Source organism: Lampetra planeri, unplaced genomic scaffold (assembly GCF_965212315.1).
Source record: "Lampetra planeri unplaced genomic scaffold, kcLamPlan1.2.h2 scaffold_114, whole genome shotgun sequence".
Taxonomy (NCBI): domain Eukaryota; kingdom Metazoa; phylum Chordata; class Hyperoartia; order Petromyzontiformes; family Petromyzontidae; genus Lampetra; species Lampetra planeri.
In genome coordinates, this window is record NW_027613851.1 from 197,660 (window position 1) to 219,556 (window position 21,897).

Sequence of the window (21,897 nt, forward strand, 5' to 3'; positions counted from 1 at the left end):
TCTCTGTGCGAGTCTGTGGGTCTCTGTGCGAGTCTGTGGGTCTCTGTGTGAATCTATGGCTCTCTGTGCGAGTCTATGGGTTTCTGTGTGAGTCTATGGCTCTCTGTGCGAGTCTGTGGGTCTCTGTGTGAATCTATGGCTCTCTGTGCGAGTCTATGGGTTTCTGTGTGAGTCTATGGCTCTCTGTGCGAGTCTGTGGGTCTCTGTGTGAATCTATGGCTCTCTGTGCGAGTCTATGGGTTTCTGTGTGAGTCTATGACTCTCTGTGCGAGTTTGTGGATCTCTGCGTGAGTCTATAGCTCTCTGTGCGAGCCTATGGCTGTATGGGTCTCTGCGTGAGTCTATGGCTCTGTGTGAGTCTATGGGTCTCTGTGTGAGTCTATGATTCTCTGTGCGAGTCTATGACCATCTGTGCGAGTCTATGGCTCTCTGTGCGGGTCTATGGCTCTCTGTGCGAGCCTACGGCTGTATGGGTATGCAAGTGTAATAAAAAGAGTTGATCATCTTCAGCCAACTTTCTTGCCATACTTCACCAATCCCCAATTTCCATCACGACGCCACGCGAGAGAGAGAGCGAGAGAGAGGCAGGGACACTTTGTAAAGTTCAAACGCCCGCATCATTCTCGAACTCAGAGGGAGGCGCATGGGGAGTGGGGTGGGGTCGGCACGCGTTCGAGAATGAGTCGAGCAGCTCTGCGCTCCCTCTGAGCATCCGCATGCCTTTTGGGGTACACTCTTGATAAGTGAGTTAGCTGCCCCCCCTCATCCTCCTCCTCCTCCCCCCCCCAGTTCATCGTGACCTCTCGTCAAAGTGCACCCAAGCAGAAACACTTTCCCGACTCACGGCCGAGAACCACGCCGCGACTTCGACTGCGTTGCCATCAAACTCGGAGTTTCAGTCGACACGTGGCTGCCTGCAAACCCAGCCGCTGCTGCTGCTGCTCTTGCTGCTGCTGCTGCAGCTGTTGCTGCTGCTGCTCTTGCTGCTGCTGCTGCAGCTGTTGCTGCTGCTGCTCTTGCTGCTGCAGCTGTTGCTGCTGCTGCTGCTCTTGCTGCTGCTGTTACTGCTGTTGCTGCTGCTGTTGCCGCTGCTGTCACTGCTGCTGCTCTTGCTGCTGCTGTTACTGCTGTTGCTGCTGCTCTTGCTGCTCTTGCTGCTGCTGCTCTTGCTGCTGCTGCTGCCGCTGCTGTTGCTGCTCTTGCTGCTGCTGCTGCTCCTGCTGCTGCTCTTGCTGCTGCTCCTGCTGCTGCTGTTGTTGCTGTTACTGCTGTTGCTCTTGCCGCTGTTGCTGCTGCTCTTGCTACTGCTGCTGTTGCTGCTGCTGTTGCTGCTGCTCTTGCTACTGCTGCTGTTGCTGCTGCTGTTGTTGTTCTTGCTGCTGCTGCTGCTGCCAACTCGTCAACCACGTTCCTCCTGTGAGCGCTTCTGGTTTTGCTCGTGAGTTTGCGGCGGGGGGGGGCTCTGAGATTCGCGCAGAGTCCAAGCGGAGGGAGGGGTTGGTGGTGGTGGTGGTGGTTGAAGGGTGTTGTGCAAGAGAGTGGTGGTGGTAGGGGTGTTGGTTGGTGGTTGTGGTTGTTGGAGGGGTGGTGTTCAACATAGTGGTGGTGGTTGGTGGTTGTTGGAGGGTGTTGTGCAAGAGAGTGGTGGTGGTGGTAGGGGTGGTGGTTGGTGGTTGTGTTTGTTGGAGGGGTGGTGTACAAGACAGTGGTGGTGGTTGGTGGTGGTGGTTGTTGGAGGGTGTTGTGCAAGAGGGGGGTCAAGTTGGGTCAAGAGGTGACCACTCGTTGTGTGTTTTTGCGATTGAGATGCAGGGGCCGTCACAGACAAGCGGAGCGGCGGCGGTGGTGGTGATGGTGGTGATGATGATGGTGGTAATGATGATGATGGTGGTGATGGGAGATGCCTCTCAACAGATCTACGTCGTCTAAGTGGTGGGTTTACGTCGAGATGAGACAACCACCACCATCACCACCTCCCACCACCACCACCACCAACACCACCACCTCCCACCACCCCTACCACCTTCCACCACCACCAACCCCCCACCACCACCACCTCCTACCACCCCCTCCCACCACCACCACCACCCTCACCACCACGTCCCACCACCACCTCCCACCAACAGTCATCTCGGTCATCTCAGTCAGTCGACCCGTGGCACCTGCTGGGTGTGCCCCGTGACCTCCTGCCAGCGGGCGTTCGACAACTTCACGTGGCCTCAAGGTGCACATGGCCTGGCACAAGCGTCGTGGTGACGTCACCGCCACTTAGTGGCGAATGGCGGTTGTTGTTGGTGTTGTGGGGGAGCGGTGGTGCAGCAGTTAGCGCTGCGCTACGAACGCGGCGAACCGGGTTCGATTCCTGCTCACGGCCAACACCACCAATGACGATTATCTGAACCGGTGCCGGGCCTCCCCTAGATCGACTCAGCCTCGAATGAGTACCTGGTGCGGTGTGTAGTAAACATCGTCACTAGGGAGACAAAGGCGGTCGGGAGTGGTGTTGGCCACCCACCCCCTCGTGTACCGTTCCGGCCTTCATAGGTGCTCGCTAACAGCACTTGCCCTTACAGTCTGTTACAGGCTATACGGGGGATCTTTGTCTTTGTCGTATACAATGGGATGTGTTCACGGACGTATAGTACGTACTGTAATAGGCAAGACCACCTTACCACGTGGTAAGGGGCCGTCCATAAATGACGTCACGCACCTGGGGGGGGGGAAATGAGACGTCACATCAAAATGCGCAACTTTAAATAAATATAAACAACACGTTCTACTTAATTAAATCGACTTTTTTATGTTTTCTCCTACAACATCAGAGTGCAGCGCCACATTAAATACGCACTACAATGACAATAGTTTAAAGCGATTTGAAGCATGTTTTATTTTTGGGGGGGGGGGGGGGCTGACTTTTTGTGACGCCGTGTGACGATGGGGGGGGGGGTCAAAAATTGCCCAAAATCGCGTGACGTCATTTATGGACGGCCCCAAAGGCTTCAATCCAGCAGTGGATCGATGAGGACACGTGCCCAACGCGGAACGCCAATCGGCGCATTGACAGACCCATACATAGACACGCGTGAATTCACACATTGCTAAACATAGCACGGGTAGATACAAAATATGTCGGATACAAAGACAAAGACCCCCCCTTCCCCTCCACCGTGTAGCCTCAACTCCCCGTTGGGGCAAGTGCTGGTAACGAGTGGCACCTATTGAGGCCGGCACGGTACACGAGGGGGGATGGGTGGCCAGCACCACGCCCGGACCGCCTTTGTCTCCCCAGTGGCGATGTTTACGAACACAACGCGCCGGGGAACTCGTTTGAGGCTGAGGCGCCCTAGGGGAGTCGAACTCAGGTCGCCGCAGCGTAGCGCTAACCGCTGCGCCACCGCTCCCCACGTTGACAGACGCACCGCTGCGCTTGTGCCAGGCTAGGTGCACTTTGAGGACACACACACACAGTTGTGCGCAGAGATTATCCTCACCGGCTTGCCCACGGTAACACCCGGGTCTTTATGCGAATCTGTGGTGTCCATACCTCGAATCTGCGTGGGCGTCTATGTAAGTCTATGGGTCTCTGTGCGAGTCTATGGGTCTCAGTCTTAGTGTATGGGTCTCTGTGTGCGCGTATGGGTCTCTGTGTGAGTCTCTGTGTGAGTCAATGGGCCTCTCTGTGTGAGTCTATGGGTCCCTGTGCGAGTCTGTGGGTCTCAGTCTTAGTGTATGGGTCTCTGTGTGCGCGTATGGGTCTCTGTGTTAGTCGATGGACCTCTCTGTGAGTCTGTGGGTCTCTGTGTGAGTCTATGGACCTCTCTGTGAGTCTATGGGTCTCTGAATCTTTATGTGAGTCTATAGGTCTCTGTGTGAGTCTTATAGGTTTCTGTGTGAGTCTTATAGGTCTCTATATAAGGAAGGCCTAAGAACAAGGAGATTGAGGAATGAGCCCTTCAGGGAGTTGTCTGTTGCGTGGAGGTCGCTGCGTGGTTTCTGAGCAGCAGCTGCAGCTGCGGCATTCTGTGGGAAGTGCGGACAACCCGGTGGTGGGAGGAGGATTTTGTGGTTGGTGGTGTGGTGCTGGAGGTGTGAGTGGTGGAGGTGTGAGTGGTGGTGGTGGTGGTGGTGGTGGAGGTGTGAGTGGTGGAGGTGTGAGAGGTGGTGGAGGTGTGAGTGGTGGAGGTGTGAGTGGTGGTGGTGGAGGTGTGAGTGGTCTTGTTGTGAGTGGTGGAGGTGTGAGTGGTGGTGCGAGTGAGTGGTGGTGGTGGTGCGAGTGGTGGTAGAGGTGTGAGAGGTGGTGGTGGTGGTGGAGGTGTGAGAGGTGGTGGTGAAGATGGTGGTGGAGATGGTGGTGATGTGAGAGGTGTTGGTGGTGGTGGAGATGGTGATGTAGGAGGTGTGAGTGGTGGTTGTGGAGGTGTGAGAGGTGGTGGTGGTGGAGATGGAGGTGTGAGTGGTGGTGGTGGAGGTGTGAGTGGTGGTGGTGGTGGTGGAGATGGGAGTGGTGGTGGTGTGAGTGGTGGTGGAGATGGTGGTGGAGATGTGAGCGGTGTGAGTGGTGGAGGTGTGAGTGGTGGAGGTGGTGGAGGTGTGATAGGTGGTGGTGGTGTGAGAGGTGGTGGTGGAGATGGTGGTGGTGGAGGTGTGATTGGTGGTGTTGGAGTAGGTGTGAGTGGTGGAGGTGTTCGTGGTGGTGGTATGAGTGGTGTGAGTGGTGGTGGAGGTGTCCGTGGTGGTGGTATGAGTGGTGGTGGTGGTGTGAGTGGTGGTGGTGTGAGTGGTAATGGAGGTGTGAGTGGCGGTGGTGGTGGTGATGTGAGTGGTAATGGAGGTGTGAGTGGCGGTGGTGGTGGTGATGTGAGTGGTGGTGGTGGTGGAGATATGAGTGGTGGTGGTGGTGGAGATGTGAGTGGTGATGGTGGTGGAGATGTGAGTGGTGGTGGTGGTGGATATGTGACATCTCCTCCACCTTGTGTTTTCAAATCCTTGCAAACCTCCCTCAACCAACATCTTCGTGAAGACAAAGGCTACCCTCAACCAGGCCTTGAATATCAGCGGCCACCACCATCATCAACCACACTACACAGAGAGACACTACACCAACCACCACCATCATCACCACCAACCACCATCATCACCACCACCTCATCCATCTTCACCGCTACCATCATAAACCACCATCACCACCTCAACCACTACCACCACCACCAACCACCATCATCACCACCCCATCCATCATCACCACCTCATCCATCACCACCACCAACCACCATCACCACTACCACCACCACCACCACCACCACAACCACCCACCTCATCCACTACCACCACCACCTCCTCCTGCCTCCTGCCACCGCCGTGGTGAGACGATGGCGGATTCGAGGAGGTCCATGATGCCTGGCGCCCTCCACACGGACATGTACCAGTTCACCATGGCCTACGCGCTGTGGCGGGCTGGCAAAGCCTGCGCCAGGGCCTGCTTCGAGGCCTCGTTCCGGCGCGCGCCCTTTGGGGGCGGCGCGGCCCTCAGCGCGGGGCTCGCCGACTGCGTGGCCTTCATCCAGGCCTTCCGCATCGACGCCGAGGGTGAGCAGGGAGACGCACTGCGCAGACTGACACGCTGCGCAGACAGACACACTGCGCAGAGAGACACACTGCGCAGAGACACTGCACAGAGACACACTACGCAGAGAGACACACTGCGCAGAGACACTGCACAGAGACTACAGAGAGATACACTGCACAGAGACTACACAGACACACTACGCAGAGAGACACACTGCGCAGAGAGACACACTGCGCAGAGACACTACAAAAACAAAGACCCCCCCCAGACACTACACAGACACACTACACAGACAGTGCGTGGCCAAGTGGTCACGAGGGATAATTACAGGAGGGACCATCGGGGATTTTTTCGATTTAAAGCTTTCGTGACTGCAGGGATTCATCTTCTTGGTTCTTTCGGTAAAGTCACGTAGAAGGGAAATAATAAAATAATAAAAATATCAAACAATAAAAAATGATTTTTTATTTAAAGCTTTCGTGACTGCAGGGATTCATCTTCTTGGTTCTTTCGGTAAAGTCACGTAGAAGGAGAACAATAAAATAATAAAAAATAAAACAATGAAATCATTCTCACGACGTTTCGGCCACAACGCAAGCAGCCGTCTTCAGGTGGAGAACAGGTCTGTCGAGAAGGCGGCTGCTTGCGTTGTGGCCGAAACGTCGTGAGAATTGTTTTATTATGTTTTATTTTTTATTATTTTATTATTTCCATTCTACGTGACTTTACCAAAAGAACCAAGAAGAACCATCGGAGATGTTCAGGATTGGCCGGGACAGTTCGAGAAGGGGGGCGTGGCCTGGGGGCGTGGCCAGGGGGCGGGGCGAGACCACGTGGGGGGGGGGGTATATAAGGCAGAGGCTGAGAGAGCTTGGGACTGCCCTGGGATCGGGATGGGCTGGTTCTACGCCGTCGCTGTCTTCGCGTCGTCTCTACTTGGGTGCTGGCCTAGCCCCAGTATCTCCTGTTAACCTAGCCCCAGTATCTGCTGTTATCCTAGCCCCAGTATCTCCTGTTAACCTAGCCCCAGTATCTACTGTTATCCTAGCCCCAGTATCTACTGTTAACATAGCCCCAGTATCTACTGTTAACATAGCCCCAGTATCTACTGTTATCTTAGCCCCAGTATCTGCTGTTATCCTAGCTCCAGTATCTACTGTTAACATAGCCCCAGTATCTACTGTTAACATAGCCCCAGTATCTACTGTTAACATAGCCCCAGTATCTACTGTTAACATTGCCCCAGTATCTACTGTTATCTTAGCCCCAGTATCTGCTGTTATCCTAGCCCCAGTATCTACTGTTAACATAGCCCCAGTATCTACTGTTATCTTAGCCCCAGTATCTGCTGTTATCCTAGCCCCAGTATCTACTGTTAACATAGCCCCAGTATCTACTGTTATCCTAGCCCCAGTATCTGCTGTTATCCTAGCCCCAGTATCTACTGTTAACATAGCCCCAGTATCTACTGTTATCCTAGCCCCAGTATCTGCTGTTATCCTAGCCCCAGTATCTACTGTTAACATAGCCCCAGTATCTACTGTTATCCTAGCCCCAGTATCTGCTGTTATCCTAGCCCCAGTATCTGCTGTTATCCTAGCCCCAGTATCTACTGTTAACATAGCCCCAGTATCTACTGTTATCCTAGCCCCAGTATCTGCTGTTATCCTAGCCCCAGTATCTCCTGTTAACATAGCCCCAGTATCTACTGTTATCCTAGCCCCAGTATCTGCTGTTATCCTAGCCCCAGTATCTACTGTTAACATAGCCCCAGTATCTACTGTTAACATAGCCCCAGTATCTACTGTTGTCTTAGTATCTGCTGTTATCCTAGCCCCAGTATCTGCCCGTGTAGCCTGTAACAGACTGTAGGGGCAAGTGCTGTTTGTGAGCAGCAGCACCTATGAAGGCCGGCACGGCACACGAGGGGGTGGGTGGCCAACACCACGCCCGGCCGCCTTTGTCTCCCCCAGTGGCGATGTTTACACATTGCACCGGGTGCTCATTTGAGGCTGAGTCGACCTAGGGGAGGCCCAGGTGAGTCTAACACTGAGCTGTGTTCAAGTTTAAGTTCATTTATTAGGTATAGCCCTGTGAGCCATTCGGCTCTTGAGTCGGGTGCAACCGCAACAAACAAAAAACAAAAACAGGAACAAAAAACATCTTAAAGTGAATATGTGACTGAGTGCAAACAGAAAATCCAAGAAAAGACAGCAAAACATTGCAGAAAAAAATCACCGTACACCAACGCTGTGTGCAAAAATCCCAGTGGGATGCAAGTCAAACGACAACAACAACCACAAGACAACTTAGATTAAGGCCATCAGTCTAACTCCGTACTACAACAAACAAACGTGGCCAAACCAATACACTTTTCGAAATCACCAAAATAAAGCCACGAAAGCAATGAAACGGTGATCACAGGAACTGACGGAATTTCCACAATAAATGGGTGAGTGCAGGCCACATGAGCCAGCTTTACCTCTGTCCCCCGCGCGCTGATCCACAGACATCGACTTCCTGCGCGCTCACCTCCCCGATCACGTGCCCGACGAATTCTACGCGTTCCTGTCTGGGCTGGACGCGTCCGATGTGGTTCTGCACGCCCTGCAAGAAGGGACCGTCGCCTTTCCTCAGGTACGGCAGCCACCGGTGTCCCCCCACCTCCCCGCACCCCCGAACAAGCGCGGTTGGCTACGTACGGTGCGAAAGAAGTTCAATGCGCGCGTGTGTGTCGGGTTGACAGGTTCCCCTGCTGCGTGTGGACGGCCCCCTGTGTTTGTTACAACTCCTGGAGACGCCGCTGCTCAACTTCATCAACTACGCAAGGTAACCGCCGCGGTCGCCTTTCCCGCCACCACCGCCACCACCGCCGCCGCCGCCGCCACAGGGCGATCCCCCCTCTCTAGTTAAACCGCCTCGCCGGCGTGAACTTCACAACGCAAACGTCGGCTCGCCTGCAAGCGCTGGGAGTTCAAACGATCGGTTTGACCGTCGCGCGACGACGGTCGTTTTACGTGCGGCGGAGCGCGTGGGAAAGTGCCGCCACCTCTACCGCGCGTGTGCACCAGAGAGTCACGTGCAGAAGAAGTAGGAGGGATCTCGGATGTAGCTCTGTTATATCCACTTCCACGAGCCGTTCTGTGCGGACCAGAGCGTCACTTGAAGGAGGAGGGATCTCGGATGTAGCTCTGTTATATCCACTTACACGAACCGTTCTGTGCGGACCAGAGCGTCACTTGAAGGAGGAGGGATCTCGGATGTAGCTCTGTTATATCCACTTCCACGAGCCGTTCTGTGCGGACCAGAGCGTCACTTGAAGGAGGAGGGATCTCGGATGTAGCTCTGTTATATCCACTTACACGAACCGTTCTGTGCGGACCAGAGCGTCACTTGAAGAAGGAGGGATCTCGGATGTAGCTCTGTTATATCCACTTCCACGAACCGTTCTGTGCGGATCAGAGCGTCACTTGAAGTAGGAGGGATCTCGGATGTAGCTCTCTGATCTCCAGTTCCATGAATGGACCAAAGTAAAATAATACATATTTTCTTAGTTGATGGTTTGGGTCACAAGGCCACAGCGTGCACCGCCGTAGGGGAGTGCCGTCGTTCATCGTTGCTGCCGGTAATTTGTTGAGCGGCGATGCTGACCGAGGGCCGAACTAAAACTAAACTATTTTTTTTATTTTACCAGGTAAGGCCCGCTGAGCTACATAGCTTATTTTCAGAAGTGACCTCGGCACAAATGATAGCTCAACGAAGTGGCTTATCATTACGTAGAAGGAAAAAAATAATCCACACTACGGGGACAGAGACACGCAAACTCCAAATATACAGCAGCAGGCGTCAGGGTCAGGATCGAACCCACAACCTCCTGCACACCAGGCGAGGTAGTTAACATCTCCTAGCCACCGTGATGATGATGAGAGAGACACGCAAACTCCAAATATACAGCAGCAGGCGTCAGGGTCAGGATCGAGCCCACGACCTCCTGCATACCAGGCGAAGTAGTCAACATCTCACCACGGAGAGAACATGCAAACTCCAAATATACAGCAGGCAGCCGTCCTCAGGTGAAGAACAGGTCTGTCATTCAGACGCTGTCTTCTCGACAGACCTGTTCTTCACCTGAGGACGGCTGCTTGCGTTGTGGCCGAAACATCGTGAGAGTTATTTAATGTTTTATTTTTATTATTTTATTATTTCCCTTCTACGTGACTTTACCGAAAGAACCAAGAAGATGAATCCCTGCAGTCACGAAAGCTTTAAATCGAAATTTATACAGCAGGCGTCAGGGTCAGGATCGAACCCACGACCTCCTGCACACCAGGCGAGGTAGTTAACATCTCCTAGCCACCGTGATGATGATGAGAGAGAGAGACACGCAAACTCCAAATACACAGCAGCAGGCGTCAGGGTCAGGATCGAACCCACAACCTCCTGCATACCAGGCGAGGTAGTTAACATCTCCTAGCCACCGTGATGATGATGAGAGAGAGAGACACGCAAACTCCAAATATACAGCAGCAGGCGTCAGGGTCAGGATCGAACCCACAACCTCCTGCACATCAGGCGAGGTAGTTAACAGCTCACCACGGGGTGAACATGCCAACTCCAAATATACAGCAGGCGTCAGGGTCAGGATCGAACCCTCGACCTCCTGCACACCAGGCGAGGTAGTTAACATCTCACCACGGGGAGAACTTGCAAACTCCAAATACACAGCAGCAGGCGTCAGGGTCAGGATCGAACCCACGACCTCCTGCACACCAGGCGAGGTAGTCAACATCTCGCCACCGTGACCCGCCCCCCGTCTGCGCAGCCTGGTGACCACGAACGCGGCACGCTTCCGCCTGGCCGCTGGCAGCCACGTGGAGCTCATGGAGTTGGGCCTCAGGAGAGCCCAGGGCCCGAACGGGGCCCTCTCCGCCTCGCGCTACGCCTACCTGGGAGGTGAGACACGGGGGCGTGGGGGTGGGGGGCGTGGGGGGGCGGCAGTCAGGTCAAAGGTCATTTCCTAGTGGCTTAGCCGCTGCACGTGGCTGCCCGTATGTTGTGTAGTTTTTAAACTTAATTTGGAGCTTTCGTGACTGCAGGAATTATTCTTTGGTTCTTTCGGTGAAGTCACGGTATAAAGATAAAGTAATAAATTAGATTAAATACTAGCATACGACGTTTCGATTGAAACACAAGCAATCGTCATCAGGTATAAATGAAATAGAAATGCAAATCTAGTATACTTAGAAATGTAATGTAATACAGCAGAGAGTCGGATAACATAACAGTCAACACCCTACCTGGTTGATTACGTTCTTCCTGAGAATGCTACATTTGAGAGAGAGATCAAACACAGAACCAGAGACATATAGACAGACATATAAGCAGAGACAGATATCACAGAGATACATAGAGAGAGAACACACACGTATTTGCGTTGTGGCCGAAACGTCGTGAGAATTATTTTATGATGTTTTCTTTTTATTATTTGATTACTTCCCTTCTACGTGACTTTACCGAAAGAACCAAGAAGATGAATCCCTGCAGTCACGAAAGCTTTAAATCGAAATATTACCACTTACTTTTATTTTCCGAAAACGTCGTGAGAATTATTTTATTATGATTTCTTTTTATTATTTTATTACTTCCCTTCTACGTGTCTTTCCCGAAAGAACCAAGAAGAACACGCGTGCAGTTTTTAGTTTGTTGTCCTTCCCGCGCACCTCCGATCAGCACGTTAGTCTGCGTACGGCGCGGAAGAATTTCCCTGCTCGCGTTGCGAGCGATGCCGATGTGCGCGTGCGCAAGGGTTCGACGCGACGAGCAACGTCCTTGCGGCCCAGGTGCACGGCGTGCCGCTAGCGGGGACGCAGGCCCACTCCTACATCACGGCATTCGGCGGCCTTCACGACCTCACCGACCGGGTAACCACGTCGCCGCACGTCGCCGAAGGTCAACGTCATCTTCAGCGCCGGCTTGGTCTATTCCAGGGGTCGGGAACCTTTTTGACTGGGAGAGCCATAAAAGCCAAATATTTCTAAATATATTTCATTGAGAGCCATATAGTATTTTTAACGTATAATAAATTAAATATGTCTTACTTTTAATGCGACTTCTGGTGCTGCATGGTTTTGCTGATGGCCTCTGGTTCATACGTGGTGAGGTCGAGCTTCGTGCAGGCGTGACCCGTGAAATTTATCTTCGAAACTAATTTCTGTTTACTTTAAAATGACACGGTATTATTAAGCAATATCACACGTATTTTAAAATCAGTTCCAAACTGATTTTTTTTTATTTTTTCAACTCAAAATTGTCTGGGAGCCATATGCCGTCACTGGAAGAGCCATATATGGCTCGCGAGCCATAGGTTCCCGACCGCTGGTCTATACCGTCACTGCCCCCCGCCGTCTCCCGACGATCGCTCCCCGCCTCTCCCAGGAGCTGGCCGTGCCGGACGGGGGGCCGACGGTTGACCTGGTGGCGCTGTCCCTGGAGTGGCGTCGGCGCGTCTGCTCGCTGCTGGGCCGCGCCGAGCGCGACGCCCGCGACGCGGAGCTCGCCGCGTTCGTGTCCTACGCCCAGGCCTACCCGCGCAGGCTGCTGCTGCTGGTGGACACCTACAGCGTGCGCAGGTAGCGCCGCCGCACGGACGGTACACGCCCACGAAAAACCGGCGCGACCCGAGTTTCCATACCCGGTGAGGGTAGTAGAGATCCGGTTAACGGGTCCACCTCCTCCTCCCCTAGGTCGGCTCGGCCCCAAATGAGTAGCTGGTTGCGTTGCGTAGGAAAACATGGCCACCGGGGAGGCGAACGGCGGCCCGGGCGCGGTGCCACCCGCTCCTGTGCCACAGTGCCGGCCTTCGTAGCTGCTGCTGCTGTTCGCCAACGGCGCTTGCCCTGACAGTCCGCCGAGGCTACACGGGGGACCTTTGTCTTTGTGTGCGCGCGTCACAGCAGCGGCGTGGTGAACTTCTGCGGCGTGGCGCTGGCGCTGGCGGCGCTGGGGCTGCGTGCCGTGGGCGTGAGGCTGGACAGCGGGGACCTCGCGCGGCAGTCGCTTGACGTGCGGGCGGCCTTCCGTCGCTGCGCTCAGAGGTGAGGCCCCGCAACGCCTCCCAGCCAGCTGAGAGGCGTCGTGGAGTTTTGCCGCTATCATCGTCGTCGTCGTTATCGTCGTCGTCGTTATCATCGTCGTCACTATCGTCGTCGTCGTTATCATCGTCGTCACTATCGTTGTCGTTGTTATCGTCGTCGTCGTTATCGTCGTCGTCGTTACCGTCGTCGTTGTTACCGTCGTCGTCGTTATCGTCGTCGTCGTTATCATCGTCGTCGTTATATTCGTCATCGTTATCATCGTCGTCGTTACCATTGCCGCTATCATCATCGTCGTCATTACCATCGTCGTTATCGTCGCCGTCGTTATCATCGCCGTCGTTATCATCGCTGTCGTTATCATCGTCGTCGTTATCATCGCCGTCGTTATCATCGCCGTCGTTATCATCGTCGTCGTTACCATCGCCGTCGTTATCATCGCCATCGTTATCATCGCCGTCGTTATCGTCGGCGTCGTTATCGTCGCCGTCGTTATCATCGCCGTCGTTATCGTCGCCGTCGTTATCATCGCCGTCGTCATCGTCGCCGTCGCTATCGTCGCCGTCGTTATCATCGCCGTCGTTATCGTCGTCGTCGTTATCATCGCCGTCGTTATCGTCGTCGTCGTTATCGTCGTCGTCGTTATTGTCGTCGTCGTTATCATCGTCGTCGTTATCATCGTCGTCGTTATCATCGTCGTCGTTATCATCGCCGTCGTTATCATAGTCGTCGTTATCATCGTCGTCGTTATCATCGTCGTCGTTATCATTGTCGTCGTTATCATCGTCGTCGTTATCATCGTCGTCGTTATCATTGTCGTCGTTATCATCGTCGCCGTCGCTATCGTCGCCGTCGTTATCGTCGCCGTCGTTATCATCGCCGTCGTTATCATCGTCGTCGTTATCATCGCCGTCGTTATCATCGCCGTCGCTATCGTCGCCGTCGTTATCATCGTCGTCGTTATCATCGCCGTCGTTATCATCGCCGTCGTTATCGTCGTCGTCGTTATCATCGCCGTCGTTATCATCGCCGTCGCTATCGTCGCCGTCGTTATCATCGTCGTCGTTATCATCGCCGTCGTTATCATCGTCGTCGTTACCATCGCCGTCGTTATCATCGCCGTCGCTATCGTCGCCGTCGTTATCGTCGCCGTCGTTATCATCGTGGTCATTATCATCGCCGTCGTTATCATCGCCGTCGCTATCGTCGCCGTCGTTATCGTCGCCGTCGTTATCATCGTGGTCATTATCATCGCCGTCGTTATCATCGCCGTCGCTATCGTCGCCGTCGTTATCGTCGCCGTCGTTATCATCGTGGACATTATCATCGCCGTCGTTATCATCGCCGTCGCTATCGTCGTCGTCGTTATCGTCGTCGTCGTTATCGTCGTCGTCGTTATCATCGTCGTCGTTATCATCGTCGTCGTTACCATCGTGGTCCTCATGGTTGTCCTTGTCGCCCGGTCGTGTCCCTCCCCCCCCCCCCCCGTGGCAGCTTTGAGCTGCCGTGGTTCTCGGAGCTGAAGATCGTCGCGAGCAACGACGTCAACGAACAGAAGATCCTCGCCTACAACAAGCAGGTGGGGGCGGGGCAGAACGTTCTAGATTTGAAGCTTTCGTGACTGCGAGGATTCATATTCGTAGGTTTTTTCGGTAAAGTCACGTAGGTAAAACATTCAAATTAAGTAAAATAAAATAAAAAATCACGACGTTTCGGAGGCAACACAAGCTTCCGTCTTCAGGTGGAACCGTCACAGCCACGACAGCTGTATCCTTGCAGTCACGAAAGCTTCAAATCTAGAATGAATGCCCTCTACGGGGAGGAATTCCACCTATCTGTTAGAGTTTTTAACAGACGAGACAAGAAGTCACAGCTTCTCGAGACGCTGGCCTTCCTCAAGAGATGCTTGATACAGCTGTCGTGGCTGTGACGGTTCCACCTGAAGACGGAAGCTTGTGTTGCCTCCGAAACGTCGTGATTTTTTATTTTATTTTACTTTTATTAATTTTAATGTTTAACCTACGTGACTTTACCGAAAAAACCTACGAATATGAGGGCTGAACGATTCATCGATTTCAAATCGATGCATCGCAATTTTTAACGATGCGATTTAGCAAATCGCAAAGGCTGCGATTTTTTGCGATTTGAAAAGTCCTGCTACTTTCTAGTTGGAATTGTTTTATTTTTTAATTATTGTAACTTCAATTTAACTTCACAATTGTTCAATGTTCGATTGTTCTATTTCAATTTAAGACATTTTGGAAGCAATTCATATCTTTTAAGTTCTCATCCTTGCATTAGGATATATAGAGCGGTTCATATTGTGATGGTATCATGTGGTAGTAATGTTTTACATCACGTGGGGTCACGTGACCCACGTGGGATCACGTGGGTCACGTGACCCACGGTGTCGCTCTGGTGACAGCAGCAGCCACAGTGGCGACCGCTCTTCATGTCCCATCGATGACAACGATGACGATGATGATGACGATGATGACGACGATGATGACGACGATGATGACGACGATGATGATGACGACGATGATGACGACGATGATGACAATGATGACGACGATGATGATGACGACGATGACGATGATGATGATGACGATGATGACGACGATGATGACGACGATGACGACGATGATGACGACGATGATGACGACGATGATGATGACGACGATGATGACGACGATGATGACAATGATGACGACGATGATGATGACGACGATGACGATGATGATGATGACGATGATGACGACGATGATGACGATGATGACGACGATGATGATGACGACGATGACGATGATGATGATGACGATGATGACGACGATGATGACGACGATGATGATGATGACGATGATGACGACGATGATGACGATGATGACGACGATGATGATGACGACGATGACGATGATGATGATGACGATGATGACGACGATGATGACGACGATGACGATGATGATGACGACGATGATGACGACGACGATGATGACGACGACGATGACGATGATGATGATGGAGGTGATGGTGGTGGACCGCATCTGCTGTGCCACCGGCCACCCGATATTGAGCTGCAGTGAACGGCGGACCCCGTGTGTGTGTGTGACGCGTGTGTGCGTGTGTGTGTGTGACGTGTGTGTGTGTGACGTGTGTGTGTGTGACGTGTATGTGTGTGTGACGCGTGTGTGTGACGCGTGTGTGTGACGCGTGTGTGTGTGTGTGTGTGTGAGACGTGTGTGTGTGTGACATGTGTGTGTGTGTGACGCGTGTGTGTGACGCGTGTGTGTGTGACGCGTGTGTGTGTGTGCGTGTGTGTGTGTGACGCATGTGTGCGTGACGCGTGTGCGTGACGCGTGTGTGTGACGCGTGTGTGTATGCGTGTGTGTGTGACGTGTGTGTGTGTGCGTGTGTGTGTGCGTGTGTGTGTGTGACGCGTGTGTGTGTGTGTGTGACACGTGTGTGTGAGGTGTGTGTGTGTGTGCGTGTGTGTGTGACGCGTGTGTGTGTGTGTGTGTGCGTGTGTGTGTGTGACGCGTGTGTGAGACGTGTGTGTGTGTGACATGTGTGACGCGTGTGTGCGTGGGTGTGTGCATGTGTGTGTGACGCGTGTGTGTGTGCGTGTGTGTGACGCGTGTGTGTGACGTGTGTGTGTGTGACGTGTGTGTGTGTGACGTGTATGTGTGTGTGACGCGTGTGTGTGACGCGTGTGTGTGACGCGTGTGTGTGTGTGTGTGTGTGAGACGTGTGTGTGTGTGACATGTGTGTGTGTGTGACGCGTGTGTGTGACGCGTGTGTGTGTGACGCGTGTGTGTGTGTGCGTGTGCGTGTGTGACGTGTATGTGTGTGTGACGCATGTGTGTGTGACGCGTGTGTGTGACGCGTGTGTGTGTGTGATGTGTGTGTGTGACGTGTGTGTGTGACGCGTGTGTGTGACGTGTGTGTGTGAGTGACGCGTGTGTGTGACGCGTGTGTGAGTGACGTGTGTGTGTATGACGCGTGTGTGTGTGTGTGCGTGTGTGACGTGTGTGTATGTGACGCGTGTGTGTGACGCGTGTGCGTGTGTGTGTGTGTGACGCGTGTGTGTGACGCGTGTACGTGTGTGACGTGTGTGTGACGTGTGTGTATGTGTGACGCGTGTGTGTGTGTGTGACGCGTGCGTGTGTGTGTGACGTGTGTGTGTGTGTGCGTGTGTGTGTGACGCGTGTGTGTGTGCGTGTGATGTGTGTGTGTGACGCGTGTGTGTGATGTGTGTGTGTGTGTGACGTGTGTATGACACGTGTGTGTGTGCGTGTGATGTGTGTGTGTGTGACGCGTGTGTGTGACGTGTGTGTGTGTGTGTGCGTGTGATGTGTGTGTGTGACGTGTGTGTGTGTGACGTGTGTGTGACGCGTGTGTGTGTGACGCGTGGACAGGGCCACGCCATCGACTGCTTCGGCGTGGGCACCGCGCTGGTGACCTGTGAGAAGCAGCCGTCCCTCGGGTGCATTTACAAGGTACCCTCACCACCCTCACCACCCTCACCACCCTCACCACCCTCACCACCCCCACCACCCTCACCACCCTCACCACACTCACCACCCTCACCACGCTCGCCACGCTCGCCACCCTCACCACCCTCACCACCCTCACCACCCTCACCACACTCACCACCCTCACCACGCTCGCCACGCTCGCCACCCTCACCACCCTCACCACCATCACCACCCTCACCACCCTCACCACCCTCACCACACTCGCCACCCTCACCACCCTCACCACCATCACCACCCTCACCACACTCGCCACACTCACCACCCTCACCACCCTCACCACCATCACCACCATCACTACACTCGCCACCCTCACCACCCTCACCACGCTCGCCACGCTCGCCACCCTCACCACCCTCACCACCATCACCACCCTCACCACCCTCGCCACCCTCACCACCATCACCACCCTCACCACCCTCACCACCCTCACCACCCTCGTCACCCTCGCCACCCTCGCCACCCTCACCACCCTCACCACACTCACCACACTCGTCACCCTCGCCACCCTCACCACCCTCACCACCATCACTACCATCACTACACTCGCCACCCTCACCACACTCGCCACACTCACCACCCTCACCACCATCACCACCATCACTACACTCGCCACCCTCACCACCCTCACCACACTCGCCACACTCACCACCCTCACCACCCTCACCACCATCACCACCATCACTACACTCGCCACCCTCACCACCCTCACCACGCTCGCCACGCTCGCCACCCTCACCACCCTCACCACCATCACCACCCTCACCACCCTCGCCACCCTCACCACCATCACCACCCTCACCACCCTCACCCCCCTCGCCACCCTCACCACCATCACCACCCTCACCACCCTCACCACACTCACCACCCTCGCCACCCTCGCCACCCTCACCACCCTCACCAACCTCACCCCCCTCACCACCCTCACCACCCTCGCCACCCTCGCCACCCTCACCACCCTCACCACCCTCACCACCCTCGCCACCCTCACCACCATCACCACCCTCACCACCCTCACCACCATCACCACCCTCACCACCCTCACCACCCTCGCCACCCTCGCCACCATCACCACCCTCACCACCCTGACCACCCTCACCACCCTCACCACCATCACCACCCTCACCACCCTCACCACCCTCACCACCCTGACCACCCTCACCACCCTCACCACCCTCGCCACCCTCACCACCATCACCACCCTCACCACCCTCACCACCCTCACCACCCTCACCACCATCACCACCCTCACCACCCTCGTCACCCTCGCCACCCTCGCCACCCTCGCCACCCTCACCACCCTCACCACACTCGCCACACTCACCACCCTTACCACCCTCACCACCCTCACCACCCTCACCACCCTCGCCACCCTCACCACCCTTACCACACTCGCCACACTCACCACCCTCACCACCCTCACCACCCCCACCACCCTCACCACCCTCACCACCCTCGCCACCCCCCGCCACCCTCGCCACCCTCGCCACCCTCACCACCCTCACCACCCTCGCCACCCTCACCACCCTCGCCACCCTCACCACCCTCACCACCCTCGCCACCCTCACCACCCTCGCCACCCTCACCACCCTCACCACCCCCACCACCCTCACCACCCTCACCACCATCGCCACCCTCGCCACCCTCACCACCCTCACCACCCTCGCCACCCTCACCACCCTCGCCACACTCGCCACACTCACCACCCTCACCACCCTCACCACACTCGCCACCCTCACCACCCTCACCACCCTCGCCACACTCGCCACACTCACCACCCTCACCACCCTCACCACCCTCACCACCCTCGCCACCCTCACCACCCTCACCACACTCGCCACACTCACCACCCTCACCACACTCACCACCCTCACCACCCTCGCCACCCTCGCCACCCTCGCCACCCTCGCCACCCTCGCCACCCTCGCCACCCTCACCACCCTCACCACCCTCGCCACCATCACCACCCTCACCACCATCACCACCCTCACCACCCTCACCACCCTCACCACCATCACCACCCTCACCACCCTCACCACCCTCACCACCCCCACCACCCTCACCACCCTCACCACCCTCACCACCCCCACCACCCTCACCACCCTCACCACCCCCACCACCCTCACCACCCTCACCACCCTCACCACCCCCACCACCCTCACCACCCTCACCACCCTCATCACACTCACCACACTCACCACCCTCACCACCCTCATCACCCTCATCACACTCGCCACACTCGCCACCCTCACCACCCTCACCACCCTCACCACCCCCACCACCCTCATCACACTCACCACCCTCACCACCCTCACCACCCTCATCACACTCACCACACTCACCACCCTCGCCACCCTCGCCACCCTCGCCACCCTCGCCACCCTCACCACACTCACCACCCTCATCACCCTCGCCACCCTCGCCACCCTCACCACCCTCATCACCCTCACCACCCTCACCACCCTCACCACCCTCACCACCCCCACCACCCTCACCACCCTCACCACCCTCACCACCCCCACCACCCTCACCACCCTCACCACCCCCACCACCCTCACCACCCTCACCACCCTCACCACCCCCACCACCCTCACCACCCTCACCACCCTCACCACCCTCATCACACTCACCACACTCACCACCCTCACCACCCTCATCACACTCGCCACACTCGCCACCCTCACCACCCTCACCACCCCCACCACCCTCACCACCCTCACCACCCTCACCACCCTCGCCACCCTCACCACCCTCACCACACTCACCACCCTCATCACCCTCGCCACCCTCACCACCCTCATCACCCTCACCACACTCACCACCCTCACCACCCTCACCACACTCACCACACTCACCACCCTCACCACCCTCACCACACTCACCACCCTCACCACCCTCGCCACCCTCGCCACCCTCGCCACCCTCACCACCCTCTCACCACCCTGGTGGTGGCAGGGTGGTGGTGGTGGTGCAGTGGTGGTACTCGCCATGCGTCACAGTCACTCTGTCCTGCAGAATGCGTTTCAGTGATTGTGAGTGTGAGAGTGGTGTGTGGGGAGCGGTGGTGGAGCGGTTAGCGCTACGCTGCGCTACGAACCCAGCGACCCGAGTTCGATTCCCGCTCACGGCCAACACCGATTATCTGAACCGGTTCTGGGTCTCCCCTAGGTCGACTCAGCCTCAAGTGAGTACCTGGTGCGGTGTGTAGTAAACATCGCCACCGGGGAGACAAAGGCGGCCGGGCGTGGTGCTGGCCACCCACCCCCTCGTGTGCCGTGCCGACCTTCATAGGTGCTGCTACTCGCTAACAGCACTTGCCCCTACAGTGTGTTGAGGCTACACGGGGGACCTTTGTCTTTGTGCGGCTGGTGAGCTGGTGGAGCTGGAGGGGGTGCCGCGCTGCAAACTGACCGAGGACGAGGAGAAGGCGACGCTGCCCGGGCGCAAGGCTCCGTACCGGCTGTACGGGGACGACGGTGACGACACCCTGCACCCTGCACCACCCTGTACCCTACACCCTGCACCCTGCAGCACACTGCACCCTGTACCCTACACCCTGCACCCTACACCCTGCACCCTGCACCCTGCGCCACCCTACACCCTACACCCTGCACCCTACACCCTGCACCCTGCACCCTGCACCCTACACCCTGCACCCTACACCCTGCACCCTGCACCCTGCGCCACCCTGCACCCTACACCCTGCACCCTACACCCTGCACCCTGCACCCTGCGCCACCCTACACCCTACACCCTGCACCCTACACCCTGCACCCTGCACCCTACACCCTGCACCCTGCACCCTGCGCCACCCTGCACCCTACACCCTGCACCCTACACCCTGCACCCTGCGCCACCCTGCACCCTACACCCTGCACCCTACACCCTGCACCCTGCACCCTGCACCTTGCGCCACCCTGCACCCTACACCCTACACCCTGCACCCTGCACCCTACACCCTGTACCCTGCACTCTACACCCTGCACCCTACACCCTACACCCTGCACCCTACACCCTACACCCTTCACCCTGCACCCTACACCCTGCACCCTACACCCTGCACCCTACACCCTACACCCTTCACCCTGCACCCTACACCCTGCACCCTACACCCTGCACCCTGCGCCACCCTGCACCCTACACCCTACACCCTGCACCCTGCACCCTGCACCCTACACCCTGCACCCTGCACCCTGCGCCACCCTACACCCTGCACCCTACACCCTGCACCCTGCACCCTGCGCCACCCTGCACCCTACACCCTGCACCCTACACCCTACACCCTGCACCCTGCACCCTACACCCTGTACCCTGCACTCTACATCCTGCACCCTACACCCTGCACCCTACACCCTACACCCTTCACCCTGCACCCTACACCCTGCACCCTACACCCTGCACCCTGCACCCTGCACCCTGCACCCTACACCCTACACCCTGTACCCTGTACCCTGCACCCTACACCCTACACCCTGTACCCTACACCCTACACCCTACACCCTGCACCCTGCACACTGCACCCTACACCTTACACCCTGCACCCTACACCATGCACCCTACACCCTACACCCTGCACCCTGCACCCTACACCCTGCACCCTACACCCTACACCCTGCACCCTGCACCCTACACCCTACACGCTGCACCCTACACCCTACACCCTGTACCCTGCACCCTACACCCTGCACCCTGTACCCTACACCCTACA

The 21,897-nt window shown here is 56.0% G+C and overlaps 1 protein-coding gene across 1 annotated transcript in view; it reads left to right on the forward strand.

Annotated features, from left to right (window-relative positions):
* Positions 1 to 708: 708 nt before the first annotated feature.
* Positions 709 to 21,897, forward strand: part of LOC144738723 (nicotinate phosphoribosyltransferase-like) — a 24,715-nt gene continuing 3,526 nt past the window's right edge. The window contains exons 1-12 of the mRNA XM_078621716.1: positions 709 to 1,438; positions 1,813 to 1,932; positions 5,021 to 5,586; positions 8,076 to 8,203; positions 8,313 to 8,395; positions 10,389 to 10,519; positions 11,372 to 11,487; positions 12,002 to 12,195; positions 12,520 to 12,660; positions 14,152 to 14,236; positions 17,073 to 17,153; positions 20,563 to 20,695. Coding sequence (XP_078477842.1) covers positions 5,370 to 5,586; positions 8,076 to 8,203; positions 8,313 to 8,395; positions 10,389 to 10,519; positions 11,372 to 11,487; positions 12,002 to 12,195; positions 12,520 to 12,660; positions 14,152 to 14,236; positions 17,073 to 17,153; positions 20,563 to 20,695 — 1,309 coding nt within the window. The 5' untranslated portion in view covers positions 709 to 1,438; positions 1,813 to 1,932; positions 5,021 to 5,369. The remainder of the gene's footprint in view (positions 1,439 to 1,812; positions 1,933 to 5,020; positions 5,587 to 8,075; positions 8,204 to 8,312; positions 8,396 to 10,388; positions 10,520 to 11,371; positions 11,488 to 12,001; positions 12,196 to 12,519; positions 12,661 to 14,151; positions 14,237 to 17,072; positions 17,154 to 20,562; positions 20,696 to 21,897) is intronic.